This window comes from Lactuca saligna, chromosome 1 (assembly GCF_052625555.1).
Source record: "Lactuca saligna cultivar CGN05327 chromosome 1, ASM5262555v1, whole genome shotgun sequence".
Classification (NCBI taxonomy): domain Eukaryota; kingdom Viridiplantae; phylum Streptophyta; class Magnoliopsida; order Asterales; family Asteraceae; genus Lactuca; species Lactuca saligna.
The window spans coordinates 186,882,742-186,904,051 of record NC_136417.1 but is presented as its reverse complement, the minus strand read 5'-3'; the positions used below and the strand labels follow the sequence as shown (position 1 = coordinate 186,904,051).

The 21,310-nt window shown below is 36.5% G+C and overlaps 2 protein-coding genes across 4 annotated transcripts; one reads left to right on the top strand and one right to left on the bottom strand.

Annotated features, from left to right (window-relative positions):
- Positions 1-12,319: 12,319 nt before the first annotated feature.
- LOC145046738 (uncharacterized) lies at positions 12,320-15,177 on the top strand. Of its 2 annotated transcripts, none has more exons than XM_078995014.1 (3): positions 12,320-12,508; positions 13,428-14,266; positions 14,886-15,177. In XM_078995014.1, exons 1-3 carry the CDS (start codon positions 12,360-12,362, stop codon positions 14,960-14,962), a joined length of 1,065 nt encoding a protein of 354 aa, XP_078851140.1. In that variant the 5' UTR covers positions 12,320-12,359; the 3' UTR covers positions 14,963-15,177. The 2 variants fall into 2 exon arrangements, with proteins under 2 accessions (XP_078851140.1, XP_078851144.1); XM_078995018.1 differs by having other exon boundaries at positions 13,418-14,266.
- A 1,422-nt stretch (positions 15,178-16,599) lies between these two features.
- Positions 16,600-21,014, bottom strand: LOC145046728 (RNA pseudouridine synthase 6, chloroplastic-like). 2 transcript variants are annotated; one of them, XM_078995011.1, is made up of 10 exons: positions 20,833-21,014; positions 20,257-20,509; positions 19,842-19,973; positions 19,312-19,566; positions 19,056-19,137; positions 18,788-18,903; positions 18,570-18,624; positions 18,073-18,184; positions 17,158-17,327; positions 16,600-17,018 (listed from the first exon to the last, which is right to left on the bottom strand). In XM_078995011.1, the coding sequence occupies exons 2-10, from the start codon at positions 20,502-20,504 to the stop codon at positions 16,761-16,763; spliced, it is 1,428 nt and encodes a 475-aa protein (XP_078851137.1). In that variant the 5' UTR covers positions 20,505-20,509; positions 20,833-21,014; the 3' UTR covers positions 16,600-16,760. The 2 variants fall into 2 exon arrangements, with proteins under 2 accessions (XP_078851137.1, XP_078851132.1); XM_078995006.1 differs by lacking the exon at positions 20,833-21,014 and having other exon boundaries at positions 20,257-20,564.
- Positions 21,015-21,310: the final 296 nt, after the last annotated feature.

Sequence of the window (21,310 nt, the reverse complement as noted above, 5' to 3'; positions counted from 1 at the left end):
CATGACAGGCCCGAAGTCTGCTAAATGGAAAGAGGCAATGGACAGTGAGATTCAGTCTATGTACGACAACCAAGTTTGGAATTTGGTTGATAATGTACCAGGTTGTAAGACGGTCGGGTGTAAGTAGATCTTCAAGAAGAAGACGGACATGGATGGGAAAGTACACACTTATAAAGCACGATTGGTTGTGAAGGCCTTTACTCAAACCCCAGGAGTTGACTATGATGAGACCTTTTCACCAGTCGAGAAAATAAAGTCTATTAGGGTGATACTCGCAATAGCTGCATTTCATGACTATGAAATATGGCAGATGGATGTTAAAACTGCTTTCCTTAATGGGAAGTTGGTTGAGTATGTTTACATGAATCAACCAGAGGGTTTTGTCAATGCGAATCACCCCAATAGAGTGTGCAAGGTTGAGAAATCCATTTATGGATTAAAGCAAGCGTCTCGCAGATGGAATCTTTGTTTCGACGATAAGGTCAAAGAGTTTGGTTTTCTTCAAAGCGAAGATGATTCATGTGTTATGTCAAAGCCAGTGGGAGTATAGTGAGCTTCCTCGTATTGTATGTCGATGACATACTACTCATAGGAAACAACGTCCTAACCTTGCAGGAAGTCAAGTCCTAGCATGGGAAGTGCTTCGCTATGAAGGACCTCAGAGAAGCTGCGTATATTATGGGAATAAGGATAGTAAGAAACGAGAGTAAGAGACTGATAGGACTCAGTCCGAATACATGCTTGGATAAGGTACTAAAATGTTTTAGTATGGAAAATTCCAAGAAAAGGGAGTTGCCAATCTAAAGTAATACCAAGCTGAGTAAGACTCAGAGCCCGAGTATAGACGCATAGATAGTTGAGATGAGATGAGTACCTTACACTTCCGCAGTTGGCTCAATCATGTATGTTATGACTTGTACTCGCCCTGATGTGGCCTTCGCTTTAAGCATGGTCAGCAGATATCAGGGAAACCCTAGTAGAGCTCATTGGACTGCAGTTAAGAATATTCTTAAGTACCTTCGGAGGACCAAGGAATGGTTTCTAGTCTTTGGTGGGAGTGATGACTTAAGGGTACGAGGGTACAGTGACACTAGTTTTCAGACGGGTCGGGATAATTACCGATTGTAGTCTGGCTGGGTCTTTACCCTTAACGGAGGAGCAGTGACTTGGAAAAGTTCCAAGCAGGAGACGGTAGCTGATTCAACGTGTGAATCAAAGTACATTGCAGCGAGTGAAGCATCAAAGGAGGCAATATGGTTGAAGAACTTCATTGGAGACCTTGGAGTTTTTTCATCCATAAAGGAGCCTATGGAGATTTTCGCTGATAATGAAGGTGCGGTTGCCTTGACCAAGGAACCAAGGGATCATGGTAGGTCTAGACATATCGACAGAAAATATCACTTCATTAGACATCGGGTAGAAGAAGGACTCCTCGTAGTAAAGAGGGTATCATCAGAAGATAACCCAACAGATCCGCTTACAAAGGGACTGAGTAGGGTTAAGCACTTGCAACATGCAAGGAGCATTGGGCTGAAGGACGATATAAGTTTAGATTAGATAGATAGGAAATGTGTAATAGATTATTTGTACTTGACATTTGATGAATAAATAAAGGTGTGTTGTTTATGAGTAATGCTACTATCTTGTGTTGATTATTTATCTATTGTTTCAGTTTTGCATGTTTTGACTTCCTGAATAATAAGATTATTCAAACGGTCCACATTCGCTCATATGTTGGAAGTAGATATGAAAAAAGACTGTCATGAATTTGTTTGTAGATTGTCTAAAGGGTTTTAGGCATGGAAAAGGTTTGCTGCAAAGTTCATGAGTGCTTATGAATTATGATTTGAGCATTGGAATAAACTCGCGCTTGCTGGTATCACTTCATGGAATTTACCACAAGTGATCGCAAGACGATAATATCTTATAGTCTTAAAAACTTAGAGATATGGTTATTGTTTGCTGGTTAGTTATACATTGATGATGTGTAAATGCATCAGTAACTTGATGTTCTAAAACACATTGGTTTGACTTATGTGTCGAGCCCGATCAAGACAAAGTTGATATGTTCAACGAAGTTCTATGTCAAACAAATCAGAGATTGAGGAACAATGTGCTGAAACATAAGTATGACTATGTTCCATGTGATTGTCAGCATGATATCTAGAACAGAGGATTATACGATCCCTTATCTAAATGACGTGATTTTGATCAGAGTTGACAACAACGTATAAGAGCTAGGATTGCTAACCGGATCCTGAAGTCATATGTGAGATATAGTTATCAGATTTATCCAAGTGGGAGATTATTGGATTAGTGTCTAAGTCCATAACTATATTTGGTATGCACTTGACCTGGTTGTGCATGGATCTTTTGGGTTGCCTTCACCAAAGCAACTTGACAAGGTAATTTATGGAGAGAGATGATATTATGATTTATTCATATATTATATAATTAATATTTTAAAAGGGAAATCATATTATTTAATTAATATTATTCTTAAATTAATTAGGAATTAATTTGGTGGCTAAAAGAGATTAATTAAATATAGGGGCTTAAACTGTCAAATGTGTGATAGTTGGATTTTGGGCTGGGAAACCTAATTGATTAAAGGGAGAACGAAATTATGATGAGATTCCATCAAAATTTCGTCTATAGGCCCTATTCTAGAAGGTTCCATGGGTTGCTTGGTGATTAAGTTGTCCATTAGGGTTTTGACTGAAACCCTAGCAGCCAACAGTATAAATAAGACCCCTAGCCTTAAATTTTCAGTACTTGCTTCCAAGGAAACCCTAGGGCCGAAATTTAGAGCTTCCTTCCTCCTCTCATAATAGCCTTCTTGCTTCTTGGTATTTGTAATCCATTAGAGGAGTTACACTTGTGACTCTAAGCTCCACAAAGAAGAAAGATCAAGCATTCTCAAAGAGGTAATTATCTAGATCTGATATTTCCTGTTAATTTTTGATTTATATATGCTAGATATAGGGTTTCAAATCTTGGATGAATTGCATGTACAATAGAGAAACCTAGATCCAAGTTTTAGGGTTTGATGAGCACATAGGAAAGTTCTTGTGTATAATACCCATCAGTAGCATCCATGAGTTAGTGGGAAAAGGTGTCGCGGTAGCCGTAGTACTCACTAGTCAGCGAGAGAGTGTCGTGATACTGCAGGGAGCCATAGTACTACTGGTTAGTGAGAGGGTGTCGTAATCCTTCCGGGAGCTGTAGCACTCAGTAGTCGATAAGAGTGAATATTGTTCTGCGGGGAACTTTAGTATTCACTAGTCAGAGTATGACACAGAGGAGTTCTTAGGCTGGGGTAGTTTTATCGCTTAAGTCTTCGGGAACCTGGTTGCCAGACCATGGGTGAGTCCGGGGTCTCTATGACGGTTGGAATTGTTATATCTCGTGTTGAGGAGGGATTGTCGTTAATCGGAAGGGATTGGAGAAGTAATGTATACGAAAATTTTCGGATCTCAGGTTTTGAGTTGAGTATCAGATCAGATATGAGTAGTTCCAATTTTGCTGTTAAACTAGAATCTCGAGTTCAAGTTTGGCTCTTTTTGAGCATTGGGTAGGCATGATGAGATTCCAAATTTTCAAAGGGATCTCAGTTTGGGTGGTAATGGTTTCCATATGATGTTTTTAGACCAGAGTAGGGCGGTTTGTTGGTTGGGAAGGACCACAGATGCATGGAACTAGTAAGTGGTAGACGATAGAGCTCGGAGGTGAGGCGACATCAGATGGGTTGAAATATTCGCTTGAGGTAAAGTAAACTTCGTGACTTTGTGTGTCATATGATGGGCTGAGATAGCTGTTTTGAAAAGGAGGGTTGTAAAGTCATTTTATTTGGTGTGCAAGGGGTAGCCCTTGGAGGTTCAACCGTTGGGTCGGGAGCTGACCTGGTACTTAGAGTTGGAAGTGTTTTATCCGAGTATGTTATTCGATGAGAAACTATCATGGTGATGTTCTGTATGGGCTGTCTGTCGGGGAGACAGACCACTATAGTTTCCAATTTTGGAGAGTTAGAGCATGTACTTCCACGAAAAAGGGGTCCGTCCTTCTTTGGGTTGGGAATTTCTATTTGGTTCGGATGTCTTAGGAGAGGGATCATTGAATGTTAAGAGATTTTCCGGTTGTGCTTCTCAAGTTTTTGTTTCGATCTATGTGAAGATAAAGAATGATTTCGAGGGAGAAATCTAATTTAAGTGGGGGAGAATTGTAACATCCTGTTCATGATTGTTTTGTGATTTAAGGCCCATAGGCCTTAATCCGAGTATGAGAAGGTTTTGAGTCTTTGAAGGAGAAAGGTTTAGGCCCTTTTGGGATATGAGTAAGGTAGGTTGTGAGATAAAAGAGTTCGGGTTGTGCTTTAGAGCCCAAAGGCATTGTTAAAGGCACTGGTATGGGCTTTTCATGAATCTTAGATGTGAGTTCGAGTGGGCTTCAGGAGGAATAAAGTTGATATAAGTGTGGGGCTTCTCTTTAACTTTTCATGGATATAAGGATCGTCGGAAACGGATTTCTAACGAACAAGTTATGTCCATCGGAAGTTTCATGGTTTCAGGCTTAGCCGAGTACGTTGGGCGTACACAAAGCGTACGTGGGGTGTACTAGTACGTTGTGCATACTGACCAGGATGATCGCGAATGTTCTTCGGAGTATGTTGGGCGTACCATATGTACGTTGGGCGTACGCTAATCAGACCTGAACCCTATTTTAGGGTCTTGGACCCTATTTAAGCTCCTTATCTCATATCCTAACCCTAATATCTTCAGCCTCCATCCCACTAAACCCTAGAAATCGACCCTAAGCCTCCATTGGAGTGATTCTTGAGCTTTTTGGTGATTTAGTGAAGTTTTTGGTGCTTATTGTGGAATAAGGAGTTCCTTGAGGAAGCATTGCTTGGATTGGAGCTTGTGGATCCAAGCCCTAATCATATTGATCTAACTCCAGAAAGCATAAAGTTTGAATCTTGGTGGCTTTCTTAGGTGGATCTAGAAAGGTGATAACTTGTTATGTTTGTCCTTGGAAGAAAAAGGAGCCTTGAAAAAGAATAGCTTGAGCATCTATCTTTTGGATCTGATTTATACACTTGTTGGTGCATCTTCCATAGGTATCAAGTTCGAAACTTGCTCATTGTTGTGCTAGTTCTTGTTTTCAGTCCATTTTTAGGGTTTTATGTCCCAAGATTGGAACTTTGTGAGTTTGGTGAGCTCCAAAGCAAATCTCCTTCCCTTTTAAGTGTATTGGGTTGCCTTGATTCATAAAAATGAGAACTTGGTCATTTAGAACTCCTCATGCATGTGTTAAGATGAGTAAAGAGAGTCTTAATGGTTATTTTTGAAAGTTGGGTCCCATTAAGACATGCAAACTAATAAGGTCGCCAACTTTATCAGTTAAGAGCTTGTAGCAAAGCTTCCCTGAGGTCTGGATGCTTTGGGCTGAAGTGGTTAGCTCGAAAATGGAGTTTTTGGACCTGAGCATTACGTCCCGCATAAGTCTAGTACACCCCGCATACTGGATTGAGTCTCCTGATCGAGATTGGCGTGTACGTTGAGCATACCAAGGGAGGTATGCTCCACGTAGTCTCGCTGTGAGCTTTTTAGGCTAAATCCCATATTAGGCCTTAAGCGTTAGGACTGGAGTTTGGGCTTGTTGTATTAGAGATTTGGACTAGAGGAATGTATATATGTGTTCCTTGGGGCCCTTGTGTTGGGCTTGCCTCTTGGACTTGAGGGTTGGGCCTTAGGAGAGCTCATTTATTATTGGGCCTTGGTGGTCTTAATGGCTTTTAGGTTATTGATGGACTGGTTAGTGGACTACCTTTAGACCTAATGAGTGAGGGTTTGGTTGTAGATCTTAATTGGGTTAATTGTGGGTTTGGCTCACAGTTAGAGGTCGGTGCGTTGTAGCAGCGTTTATAAGAGTTGCTCATCATTCGTGGTAAGTCTTCTCACTATACTTTACCTAGAGTAGTAATTCTTGTGTGACCGGAGGGTCTTATGTGTTTATATTGAGTATTGTGATATCCTGCATTATGTTTATGTGATTTATGTTGTGTATTATTCTGAGCTTACAGTTAGGACTGGAGGGTCCAAAGATTTAGGACCGGAGGGTCCATCAGAGTTATGGGACCGGAGGGTCCCACTGAGACACATTGACCGGAGGGTCTTACAGAGTTATAGCCTCGAGTGGCTAATGAGTGTATGTGGTATTTTGGGAACTCACTAAGTTTTGTGCTTACCGTGTTATGTGATATGTGTTTCAGGTTCTCTCAGGATCGCCGGAAGGCGTCGACTTAATTATACACACCAGAGAAAGAGTTATGCTTTGAGGATCCTAGATTATTAAAAGAACAATTATGGAGTTGCATTTGTAAATTAAATAAATGGGATTTTGTGAATTGTGATATGAGAATTATGTGATTTCAAAAAGAAAATTTTGTTTTAGAATTTATGGTGTTACATATGAGTTCTCTCATACATCTCTTCTCGTTCTTCAGCTACCTTTCAGATTGATTATTAACATCAGAATTTTTAGAAGAAGTACCAACACTACGAACTTCAGATGGAGGATGAACATCATCAGTGATGCATTTCCATAGTTCCTCATCGATACCATTCAGATAGTCTTCCATACAATCAGCCTAATGATCGTAATATTCAGGTATTATCATAGGAATCTTTGTTGATGATCCTAGAAGATGAGAGAAACACGTCAAGGTGTTCAAGTTCAAATTCACCATTGATGCACGGATAGATTTTTAAGAAAAGCTTTAGTAATTAGAAAATTTATGGATGAATTAATCAGAAAACATCGAACATTCAATTAAACAACCTAATCGAAGAATGGAATCACTACTAAAGATCTAATGAGATTTTCAAAATCAAAAGTGCAGGAACTTTTGAATATAGAACGAGACTCAAAATACTTTTGTAACCAATGAAAAATCAGAATTATTCATGCGCTGATACCAATTGTAGTTGTTATGTAATCGAGTATGAATTACGTGATCAGAAAGATATGAAAACAATGAACATGAGATCTAAATAATTTCTGTTTGGCTCAATTATGCTTTCAAGAGTACAAAGTGTTTTAGATAGGAATGACGAAAGTTCTTCTTTAACTCTAGTACACATCCCATATTTATAGGGATGATGAAAGCAAACAAAAAAAAAATACAAGGGATTAAACACTGAAACTTCGATACATAAAATGCCCTTGCAAATAAACTAACACACTATCGAAACTATCCATGACCTTCAACACCTCACAACTAATTTCGACATCTGCAGAAGGTTCTAGAATTCCTCAATGCTCAACTATTGAACATTGTCACCTTTAGTCCTCTTAGTTTTTAATTAATCAAATTAATTCCAATTAATTTCTGATTAATTATTAAATAAATAATATTATTTCTAATTAATATATTATTCTCATAATACATTAAAAAATTATTTATTTTGATTTCTAATTAGTTTATTAATCATATAATAAATTAATAAATCACTATCTTTCTAAAAGCTATCCTATTCAATTGCTAGGTTTGAGGGCAACCCAAAATGGTTGTGCTACTATCAATTTAAGTGTATACCAATTATAGTTATCAGCTTATACACTCAATCTAATAGTAACAATTTATACGTTCAAAAAATCAGAGTGAAAAACATTAAAAACATATAGTGCGGAAATCTCCAGTGGATGTGATGAAATCAAGCCTGGCTCTTCCCCTTGATACAAGAAGTACCTCAAACATTTAAACAAAAAACTATAAGCACAAAGCTTAGTGAGCTCCCCAAGATACCACATACCAATATGTGTCTCATTCAACATACATAACGAGCCTCACCTAACATACTGTAACAACCCAATTTTCAAGGCCAAAAATTTCATTTTTGAATTAACATGTTTTACAAATATTTTTATCAAACATTGTCAATACACATTCATTACAAAACCATAGTGTTGTATTTCCAAATCATAACATCAAAAGTAAAAGAAATCAGAGTACGGTCCCAAAACTTCTTGCGGAAACATGTATGTGTGTGTGTGTGATGCGTTGCTACGCCGCCGGCTCTTTCCCCTTCGACGACGAGGTACTTGAAACCAAAACCAAAACTGTAAGCACAAAGCGTAGTGAGTTCCCCCCCCCCCCCCCATCATACCATATACCATACAATATCATCGGTGTAGCATTCATCGGTATCTTTCAACCGGTAACCTTCATCGGTATCTTTCAACCGGTAACTATCCTCGGTATCTTTCAACCGATAGCCATCATCGGTATCTTTCAACCGGTAACGATCATCGGTATCTTTCAACCGGTAACTGGGGACTATTTCACCCCCTACTACTAACATGCAATCAACAGATATAAGCATACAGTCAGGCATATCCGGGTACTGACCTACCCTTGGGTCCTATGGACCACCATTAGGGAAACTAATCCCTACTAAACACATAACATATATTCCAGATAAATCACATAACCAGACCAAGATAATTATCACAAAGACCATTATCTTATAAATACCCCTTTTTGGTGGGCCGACATTGTGGCCTTAGATCCACCCCTACTGGAAGGTAACTCACCTCAATGTTGTGCAGTGTCAGAACTATCCTTGGCGCACAAGTCGACTCCCTATGACTCCTCGATCCTTACACGACACCTTCAAGTCAACACACATCGCATACAACCCTAAACAGGGTCGGTCCAAGTTCAGTCAAAGTCAACATCAGTCAAAGTCAACATTTAGTTGACCTAACTTGCCGAGTTAGCCTGCCAACTCGTCGAGTCCATGCTTCACTAAACCCACACAAAACCCCAGCTCCACTCGTCGAGTCCAGCAAAAACTCGACGGGTTCTCCTCCAATCATAACATCGGGACCATCTTCATCCGACTCGCCGAGTTCCTTCTTGAACTCATCGAGTTCATCTCCAACATAAGAACTTGTCCAGTCTATGACTCGTCGAGTTGTATGAACAACTCGTCAAGTTCATCTTCAAAGATTAGGAGATTGACTTGGACTCGTCGAGTCCCATGGCTTCCAGGTCCCTTTTCACGTCTAACCCAAAATGGACTTCCTTCCTAACATTTACCCGTTCACAGAAAAGGGTTTGGTGTACAATGGTCACCGACTCGTCGAGTGCCAAGAACAACTCGCCAAGTCCAGTCTTGACCAACTCCATATAGTTGATTTAAATGAGGTCTAACACATCAAAACTATAGATGTGGCCTCCTAATGTCCATTTTATACGTAAAGTTCCAAAGTTGATGCACATGCATGGGGTTTTTAGCTCAAAAATCCATATAAAGTGTCTCACAATGTGCATAGGGCTCTCATGGCCCTAAAGTTGGCACCTTTATGCCATGAGACCCCTCTTAAGGCCCAGATCTGAAGCTAAAGTCCACATAACACTCCTTAAACCCGAAAATGGCTTGAAAAGCGCTAAATACACCCAAGATCCACATTCTAAAGATGAAAAACCAAATGAAAGACCAAAGTAGGGGCATTTTACCTTGATTAAGCAGGAAATGGAATGATATTTCTGGATCTACAAGCCCCAAGTCGAATACTCAAGCTCTTCTTCTTCCTTCCAAGCTTCACAAGCCAACAAAAGCACCAAAATGGCCTTAACACACACACAAACAGATAGGGTTTCGATATGCAGTTCTAGGAGAGTGTTAGGGACAAGGGAGGCTGAGTTAATGTGTTTATATAGGGTGCAAACCCTTATATTAGGGTTTTTGTCCGGACAGCACAAACTCGTCGAGTCCGATCCCTGACTCGTCGAGTCCTCCACTTAACTCCCGTGTCCAATGCGCTTCTACTCGACGAGTTGGGCCACCAACTCGCCGAGTCCCACGACAAAATACAAAATACTTTAATTACAAATATGTACCAGGAACCAGGTGTTACACTTACGTTACGGGCCTCGCCCAATAATATAATGGATCTCACCCAACGGGCCTCGCGCAACCTTCGTAACGGTTCTCGCCCAATGGGCCTCTCCCAACATACATAACATACATACAAGAGTTACAAAGATAGTCTAGTATCCTACATAGTATAGTGAGAAGACCCACCTCACAATAAAAATAGACTAACAGCACCGCTCGCAAAATGTAAGGCCTAGTATTACACACCACGTAACATTAATCAAAAGGTAAAACCTCAATTTAACATCTAAAACCATCAAGTTAACTAAAAGTCAAATTGGTAAAAAATTCAACGGTCAAAAGTCAACCATGCAGGCTACCATGCCGTGGTTTGGCTCAAACAAAAGCACGATGGATCTGCCCACCACTCCGTGGTCAAAACTTGGCCATGTTACGGTTATGCTGGCAGATCCAAACTCTTATTAAGTTCTTAATTTGTTAAGTCCTCCACTAATACTTTCCAAAAGGATTCATGGCTCCCTAATGGTCCATAAAAATCCTAAATTTATGGACATGCATGTCCAATGCGTGTCCTACACCATATTAGGCCAAAATGGTGAAAAATATGGTCAAAACCCCATGTATAGCACCAAAGAAACTTAAGACTCTAGATCTGAAACATACAGTATTCTTGGGACCTTTGAGAGTCATAAAATTGCAAACTTTATTCCCAAATCTCACTCAAAACTCATCAAATTGACCAACTAGCATAAAATTCTAAGTCTTAAAAAGAAAGAACCACTAAGATCTAGTTTAAGGAGACTTACAATGGTCCAAAGTGCACAAAAGGTTGCGATGAGATTTCTTGCTTCCCAAAGTTCTTATCATTCCTTCAATAGGTGAAACAACCTAACAATGACACAAAATGGTGAGAAATGAACTAGGGTTTGAATGGGGGCTTTTCTGGGGGTGATGGAGGTTGAAGGCAGTCAAAATCCTAGCCCCATATCCTTTATATATGGCCCAAAGCCTGAAACTTAGGGTTTTGTGCACATTACGACATCGCGTCGTGGCCTTTTAATGAGTGCCATGTTGTGGTGACATGACACTACCATGTCGCGGGGAGGCAAAACTCAAAATCCAAGTTTTTAAAACACAAGGAACTTCAAAAGAATAATACATGGGATACAGATGTTACACCTAACATGGTTGTGTGATTGAACATATAACACATGGATGTTATGTGATCGAACATATAACACATAGTTGTGTGATTGAACATACAACTTACTTCCATCTTGGTACTTGTTACTTGTTTGGATAATATACCATATATATGGTAACCAAAAACTAATCAAGAGATGAAGGGAGTATTTTATATACAATCAAACATCTAAACTACAAAAATGGCATTAAACTCAAATCACGAGGGGGTTTATATGAAATATAAAAGGTTTTGATTTACTTAGATTAAATCTCTAACTCTTCCAAGATAAATTTTGGGAAAATTATAAACGTTCTAAACTTTATTTTCTCGAAAGTTCCACCACCCTTTATATAATCTACATTTTCATCCCCTGAACAACCATGAACAACCAATCATTTTGTTTTCTTGAAAGCTCTATCATATCTCTGATTGCTTAATGTTCACCCCCATTAAGGTTATTCCTTTTTGAGAAGTTCAGGTATAACATTCACTAGACAACACGTAAATTCATCGATCTTCCTTAGCATTAGTTTTTTTAGTACTAAAAACATATAAGACATCTTTACGAGCTTATTTGCTAATACCGTTTTGAATTGTTCATTACCATATCATTTGCCTCAATTGTTACTTTAATTTTTCAATGTTTGCCTCAATTTTGTTAAAACCATGTTGAATTTCGTTCGCCAAGGTTGTTGTTTTGATTTTTCTAACGAATTTCAATAATCAAATTGAACATCCGGTGATCATGAGAACTAAGGCTCAAGATTTCATGTTTGATCCCCAAATATTTATTTAACAAATACACATTCCAATTATCCACTTATTATAATTCAATGTACAAAACCATCTTGTGCAAACTATTTTTACACATGAATTTGTGAAATCTTAACTCACTTGAACAAAAAAAACACGTATGTATGATTCTAAAAGTAAAGTATATGACTTATAAATTGCTCTCAATGTAAGACCATAAATAAAGTTCGAAGTAATAAGGCTTCCTTTTGTTTACCCACGTGAAAACCATGAAAACCTTCAATATCAATTTACTTGTGATTTGTTATTCAACATACGCTACTTTGAAACAACTAGTTATTTTTGGGTTGATACTCAACAAGAAAATACATCAAGGGTAAAAAGTGTAAATACCTATAACTTCTTGATTTTTTTTCTTTGAATTTTTATTTATTAATTTTCCATTTCAGTTATATCATCCTAAATATCAGTTACCCTTGATAGTCTTTTCCTTTTTCAGAATCAAAATCACAAATATGAGATTCATATTATTTACTCAAACGATCCCCCTTTTCTTATATGTTTCCCCACAAATAAAATTACATTATTTTGTGATAAAAAATGGAATCGCAACAGATTTTTCTACATTCATATGCAACACTCTCATGATCTCAATTTTTCTCAAGTAAGTTCTTCGAATTTAATCTCTGTAGTTTTCTGCGATTGTTTAATGTTCACATAATGCGATTAATGTGAAAGATTCTATCAGATTTACGCAATTCGCTGTTCAGATTTTGATTATCAGCGCATGATTCACTTATTTGATCTGTTTTTATATGCGAGATTTTTTTAGGGTTTTAATTTTTGTATGGGCAGTGAGAAAATTATGAGAATCGAAGGAAATAAGTTATCTTAAACATCCTACTTTTCAAGATTTCAATGCAAAAATACTATCTATTGTTAAAAATTCAATGAAAAAACATAGAATAATCAAGAGTTTTGGATATTTAAGAGCCGGGTAGAATTCTTGCATGATGGTTAAGGTTTTGTTTCGTGTTTTATTCAACGGAATAAAGTCTTAATCTAGTAAGCTATATCACAGGTATATTTTTTACCCAATGTAGATAGACTTAGCGTATAAAGACTAATAAAGTCATGGAAAGAAAGCTTTTCAGGTTAAGTCCTGCAATTTTACACAATTTACCCAAAGTTAGTTACCCAAATATACTGTTGTTTTCTCAAATATTTTTTATAATTTGTGTGCTTAAAGTTAAATTTTTATATATATAGAAAATGCAAGGTGACTATTTGTAGTTAGTTTGTCATCAAATTAAAAATAAAATAAAATGGAAGGGGACTATTTGTTTCACTTAATTTATATGTTACTAACATAAAACCTTGTTTATTGTTTTGAGTTCATAGAAACACAAAATTTTGTTGTCATTGTCAATGTCATAAACAGCGAAATGTGACATTGACAGTGAAATGTGACACTGACAGTGTGACGTGTCACTGTTAATGTCACGTACAATTATTGTTACTGTCACTGTCACTGTCACTGTCACTGAATAACAGTTGATTTGCTTGTATAAAGATTTTTGCAGAATGAATCAACAAAACATATCAAAGACACCCGATCTCCCTGTAAAACGTAAACGCGGTCGTCCACGTAAGGATGAAAGCATGCCAAGACCACATCCTCAACCACCTCCACTTCTGCCACCGGTAGCTCCGGCACCACCACCACCCACCTTCCCAACCACCATCCAACCACCACCACCACCACCACCAACCACCGTCCTTCCTCCGGTCGACCACACCATGGTCGGACAGGCGGTTACATGCATAATCGATGGCATTTTCGATAACGGGTACCTCCTCTCGACCCGTTTGGGCCCCAATAACTCCATCCTACGTGGCATTGTTTTCCAACAGGGGCATGTGGCCCCCGTGACACAGGAAAATGACGTGGCACCCCACCTCGAGATGTGCACCAGAACTGAATTTCCGATTCCGCCCGCGAATCCTAGAAACCCGGTGCAGTTTTGTGCTCCGGATCAATCCGTATGTGTAAAGCAAGCGGGAGAGACTGCGCAAAATTACCAAAATACCCCTCAACCGGAAAGTCTGAGATTGGTTGAGCAGGATGATGTCATGCAGGTTTTTGAGGTTTCTAAAGCATCGGAAGATGTTCCGAAAGATTGTGAAAACGAGGACGTGGGATGTGATCCAACGGCTGAGACCGAAAAGGAATCCATGATTCCGGGAGACGTCTCTGGAATGGAATCTGAGCAACATGGGAATCAAGATATGGAGAAGAAGGATGAGGTTGAGCTGCGTGTAAAGGAACCAGACGAGCTTATAACTCCTGTAGGGGCAATTACGGAAAATCAACCGTTGTTGGGGAAGGATGAGCTGCAGGAAGAAAGTAAAGAACAAACAGGTATGAAATTCCTTTGTTTCATTTTTATTTATTACAGAAAGACATAATATAGAAAGTAAGAGAAATGATGTTTCTTAAGTTTCTCATCGTATTTTTTTATAAGTTATATTAAGTTGTTATCTCTAATAACTTATCATCTAGAGTAAATTACACGAATGGTCCCTATGGTTTGGGGTAATTTGCACACTTAATCCTTAACTTATTTTTTTTAACTCAGAAGATCCCTATTGTTTGTTTTTGTTACACGATTGATCCCTACAGTTTGTTTTTGTTACGCGCTTGGTCCCTATCTTACCTAAAAAGAATATTATTTAAATATAGAAAAATGATGAGGTAGGTAAGATAAGGTGAGGAGGTGGGGTTTGGGGTGTGTTTATTTAAATAAATTAAAAAATCAAGGCCAAAATAGTCTTTTAAAGTAAGATAGGGACCAAGTGCGTAACAAAAACAAATAGTAGAGACCTTCCGAGTTAAAAAATTAAGTTAGGGACCAAACATGTAAATTACCCTAAACCATAGGGACCATTGGTGTAATTTACTCTATCATCTATTTATGTTATAGTAATAAGTTGATAGTATAAAGGTTAATTAATTATTCCATAAAACCTTGTTTTTGCAGTTGAAGTGAACAACAATATTGATGCAACTCAAGCAGTGGCTGTGGATCTTTCTTTAAGCAATTTTTCCGAAATTTAAAGCAATTAATTAGTTAAATGGAATAGGTAAAATCAATTAAGAGCTGTTTTTTTTTTTTTTTTTTTTTTTTCCATCTTATGTTGAGGCAAACTGAGTTAAATACCTTCATTCATTGTTGATACATTTTAGCTTTGATTATATGCATTTGAATCTATCTTGTTAGTTTTGGAACAATTGGTCTTCGATTTATTAAGATTTTTGAGAGGGTTTTCTTATGCGATCTTATTCTTGTGGTGGATTTTAATTGTTGATAATGAATCTGAATCAATGGTGATGAAGAGTTTATTTTATTTTATTTTTTCTGATTGAAAGTGGTGGGGATTTTGAAAAATTAATCTTTGGGTAGTAGTAAAATAGATATGTGGACTGGACTACTGGATAACATAGCAAAATAAGTAAATTTTTGTGACTAGTCAAGAGAATTGATTAAAAAAAACTACAAATTTGTCTTGTGAATTGATCATTTTAACCTTTTGATAGTTTATGTTTGTATTATTTATTTGCAAGGTTGCGGGATTTCAGAATGAAATTATGTTCGTAATAAATAATCATTTGTTATCTATTATTGTTATAAAACAAATAATTTATACATATATATCACTTTATTGAAACATACATCTTTATTCATTCGGTCACTTTACTTATACAAGTGAAGAAAAAAAAAACAGAAGAACCCCTTAATCAACGACTAATTCTTTCATAACAGTAGATATAAAAGGGAAAACGTATGCCAAAAATGACAAAATGCCAATTGTTTCTGGTTGCATAATGTTTTACTATAATTGCGAATTTTAAAAAATAGGATGGTTGTATAAGTTTTGTGCAAGGATAAAACCAAAAAGGTTAATCACTCTAAAATGTTATTTTTGCAAGCGAATGAGCAACATTGATACCAATCAAGATCCGAATCAAGCAATAGCCATGGATCTTTTCCAAGCAATATTTCCGAAATTTAAACAAGTTAATCGAATAGGTAACATCAATTTATAGCTGTTTTTTTCATCTTATGTTGAGGCAAGCTGTCTTAAATACCTATACGATTTAGCTTATGAATTTGATTTTTGAACCTACCTTGTTAGTGTCGGAAATAAATAAATACAATATTCAATAGAAAACGCAATACTTCAATGTAACATATTTAATATGTTGAAGCATGATTGCAACATAATTCATAAGTTATGTTGGTCGCATAAATTGGTAAAAAATAATTAAATATCGTTATATAGAGTGGTAGGAAATGAAGCATTGTTACATAAATACACATTATTTAATCTACATATTTTTGCTTTGGAATGAAACTTGGTTTGCACATTTCGCCAGAAACATAATTTAAGAAAAAGGTAAAACATCATTTCATAATAAGATTAAAAACTAAAAGTAAAACGCTATAATTGGGTAGATTTTTCCCATAACAAAAAGAAAAAAATGAAGTAAGATGCTATGAATATGATACACAATTAAATGATGTTTTACCTTTTTCTTAAGTTATGTTGGTCGCATAAATTGGTAAAAAATAATTAAATATCGTTATATAGAGTGGTAGGAAATGAAGCATTGTTACATAAATACACATTATTTAATCTACATATTTTTGCTTTGGAATGAAACTTGGTTTGCACATTTCGCCAGAAACATAATTTAAGAAAAAGGTAAAACATCATTTCATAATAAGATTAAAAACTAAAAGTAAAACGCTATAATTGGGTAGATTTTTCCCATAACAAAAAGAAAAAAATGAAGTAAGATGCTATGAATATGATACACAATTAAATCAAAGTACATTGCTATATTTCTGACATTACTGAGTCCACCATGGAGGTCCCGCCTGATACAAGTGTTGCTGTCCTTCATCTTCATCCCATGAAATTTGAAAAGCTTGAAGACCAATACTCACACCAGGTTCCTTCCCGTGTTTTGCAGCCCACTCTTCAATGGCGGACTCACTTTCAAATTGTTTTTTTAACTTTGTGGGTCCCACCAGCTCTGCGATTACAGCTGGCATGTACATCGAGTCCCCCACTATCGGTGCACCACATGCTGCTAGTTGAGCTCGAATCTGTAACGTAATACTCCACATGTGAATGTTTTGATGGATTTCAATTTAAATGCAATTCAATTAAACAGATAATAAGTAAGTATCAGAAAAAGGCAAAACAAGTCCCTGAGAAATTATAATAGATTATGTATGTATGTACCTGGTGAGTACGACCAGTCAAAAGGTTGATTTTGCACTCGAATGCAAAGTCTTTATTCGGCCAATTCAAATCCTGAATTCCATTCTCTTCTTCAATGGAAGCATTTGGCCATGGAACTTTCCTGCATTCCAGGACCTCCAATTGGCACAGATTCCATCCCGGAATCAACTCTGCATATTGGAAGAATTTGTAAATGCAAGAAATAGCAATGTACTTTCATTTATTTGTTTATTTATTAGAGTAAATTACACGAATGGTCCCTATGGTTTGGGGTAATTTGTATGTTTGGTCCCTAACTTATTTTTTTAACTCGGAAGGTCCCTACTATTTGTTTTTGTTGCGTGTTTGGTCCTTGTCTTACCTAAAAAGACTATTTCGCCCTTCATTTTTTAATTTATTTAAATAAACACACCCCCAACCCCATTTCCACCTCACCTTACCTTACCTTACCTTACTTACCCCACTTTATTTAAATAAATTAAAAAATCAAGGTCAAAATAGTCTTTTTAGGTAAGACAATGACCAAACACACAACAAAAACAAATAGTAGGGACCTTCCGAGTTAAAAAAATAAGTTAGGGACCAAACATACAAATTAACCCAAACCATAGGGACCATTTGTGTAATTTACTCTATTTATTATACAATCTTACTTTCAATTGTTTTCTTATTAAAATATTCTACTTTGAAAAATCTACCTCATTATATTATAGCATTGTGCTTTCATTTTTATTTTATTTTTTTTCTAATTAGTAACCAACCGTTGAAAAATCTATCCAATTATGACACTGAAAATTGTTTTGTATTTGAATGACGTTGCTATAAACGGACATATATTTCAAATACAATGTTGTAAAAGAAATAAAAAAAAATGCTATAATACATGAATAAATTGAAGTATGTTGTTATTTTTACCTTGGGAAATAATTTTTGGAGCCTTTCGAAATGGTCGCATGTAATGGGTCATGATGCCAGGTGGCACATAAGCAGCAGCAAGTGCAAGATAAAGCTTCTTCACTTTTTTCTCCTGGTGGAGAAGACACCCCATCACTTACAAGTGTAAAAACAGATTAAAAATAAATCAAAATACAGAAAAACACTTGTACTTTCACAATTTTATCAACCTAGTTTTTCTGTAATGATTAGACCATTATACTTTTACTGATGTTTAAAAGAATCATTTCTCAGGGGCATAATACAGAAAAAGCAAAATGTGGTTCAGGGGCTAAAAATGGGGAATTATGTTTTTTTTTAAACTAGGTAACATGGAAAATATATATAATGTTTTAATCACTACAGGAAAAAAAAATTAGTTAAGAGACTAAATTGATAAAATAGTAAAAGCAATATATGTGCCTTTCTGTATTTTACCTTAAAATATATAAATTGATTAAGAGAGAAACTAAACTTACCCTGATCATTCTATGGAAAACTGAACAGTAGTCCTTAGTTCTAGCTAGCACAACACTGCAAAACAAGATGAGATTAGTTGAATTTTTATTGGGCAATTTACATAAAAGCCACTATATTTTGTCCCTTTTTACGGTTTAGCCACTAAATTTTATTTCAGTCCATCCATTTTTGAAAGAAATATCTAATGATCTGATTTAAACTTCAAATAATAAAATACCAGCCTTCCGTGCAATTATCAATCTGGTGAGTTGTCCTTAATGGAGTGGTTAATTTCAAGGCACGAGTAGCAAAATTTGCACATGTTTCTTCAATGTTGTCTGTAGTTCCACCCACCTAACAAGAAAGGAAGTGAGTAAATCCCATTTTTATCCTCACAGAAAGTAAATGGGACAATTTCATTGTTTTAATCAGCAAGAAGCAAAAAATATGATGATAAATTTGATGAGATGAGAATGAAGATGAAGAAGGATAAATGATTGACATACTGATGTGCCAGCTGGCTTGTTAAGAACCACATACGATTCTGTCACAGCAATTATTCTTGACTTCCAGTCAACTTCATAGCATCTATACACGAATTAACATCTCAATATTATCACAAGTTTCAACAAGTAACATTGTATTGTTTCTCACATATAATCTTTGTTCCAAATAGAGTCCAAAATAAATAAACATAACACTAAAATAAAGCATGTTGCTACTCATATTAAGGGTATAAGTGTAATTTCCTATATGAAGTACCTTGGAAATCGTTTTGGACGTACATGCACCCTTACATAAGTCCCGGCTTCAACAAACTCATCAACACAAGTAATCCTAAAAGTATTTTGTGCCTCTCTTAGGGTTTTCCCTTTGAGTGAAGGTCTCTTTCTTAGGAGGGACGGATTGGTAAATTCTTTATACAATCTGATTTCTTCCATTGTTGCAGTTGAAGGAGGCTTTGGGCATACAAGGGCATAGTACACTGCTCCAAAATGAATAAGATCTGCAACATACCTTCAAAGTTCAAGCATGTTAATAACAGTAATATTTAACCAATAATAGCAAGCTATTTCCTTTTCAGTTCCAATAGTTTAATAACTTGAACACAGGTTTGTTGTTAGTAGAGCCCAGTTTCTCGATTGTTTCATGAGTACAAGTTTTTATTCATATAGAATGGTGTTCGTTTGCAAGGGTGATTGTGAGTTGTTTGAATCATAACTTTGCGATAAATGGTTTTGACAAATACATTCAGTGAATATAGGAAAAAAGGAACATATATAACAACTCACAAGGGTGGAAGATCCAAAGCTTTGGTAATGAAGTCAAGAATGGGTCCTCCTTCTTTAACAACTAAGTGCTCAATGTTTCTTGGCAAAACATTCTCTGCAGGACATGGAAGCAAGCGACCATATTCCTCATGGCTGAAGAAAAAATCGGTTTGTTTATCAAAACGAAACACCACTTAGCAACTCCAACATTCAAAACGAAACACCACTTAGCAACTCCAAAAATGGTAGACTACGTCTTTTTTGAACCTACGATAGATTCCGATAACTATTGAGTTTAGATTCTATATCCAAATACCTGTCTCAATCCTACTGTAAGTTTTGTAAATACTAAAGATTGCGTACAAGTAATTATAGCAAATGACCTAGCCAGCTGTACGTATGTGCTCTGTTTTTAGTATGCTTTTGGAAAAAGTACCGTTTATGATTGGGAGTAGATAGAGTTGAGGTAACTGCTAGAGAATCAGGGGAATCGGATGCGAAGGCTCTGCTACTGTTTTTCCGGTGAAAATTCAAAACTGATTCCCAAACTGAACAGCAAAGCCTCCTACTTTTGTGGCGGTGGTTGGTGGCAGCGGCTGATGTTTGTAGTATTGTGACAGGGATGACAACAAAGCTTCGGTACTTGGGGAACCGTAGTAGTGACGAAACCTTCGCCATTTTCATTGTTACTTGCAAAAAAGAAGATGTGTTGATAATAAAAGGTAGACGACTAGTACACTACAAAGTTTTTTTTTTTTTTTTTTTTTTTTTCATTCACAATAAAATTTATGCATTATAAAATCAATAATATTTATTCTTTATAAAGTTGTATAGTAAATCATTTTAAAACATGAATTTTTATGTATAAAAAAAATTCTTTTTCAATCTAAACAAATCTCTATTTTTAGGAGAAATGGAAGAAAGTGAATGAAAGATGCATAGAGAATCTGATATAAAAAAGGATCTAAAATAAAGAGAGGAGAATTAAACCAACACCTCCTTCCAACCCTACCAATTACATCTTGTACTTCATCTCATCTCGAGGATACAATTGATGTAGCTCTTTATCTTCTTCTTCTTCTTCTACATTTGCCCTACAGATCGCATTCATTCCTACAAAATCACAATTTTGTCACCAAATGATAGAAACCCAATTATAGGAGGAAACTAAGAAAAGAAGAGGCACGTCCGGAACAAATTTCTGTTTTTTTTTTCATAAACCCAAAGATGCACTTACACGGAAAAAATATGCTTTTGTGGAGCCGATCGTTTAACCAAGTTTAGCTAGAGGTATCCAATTTTCATCTAATGTAATATTAGATGTTGAATTTAAAGATCAGTTTAAAGTCCATCCAAAATCAATCGGGGGCGGGGAGACTGGGAAATTTCGGGGGCGGGGGCGGGAGATGCACTCCCCACCCCATTTGCCCCCGTTGACATCTCTACTATTAAATACTAAATTTAATGTGGAAGTTTGATATTTGAATATT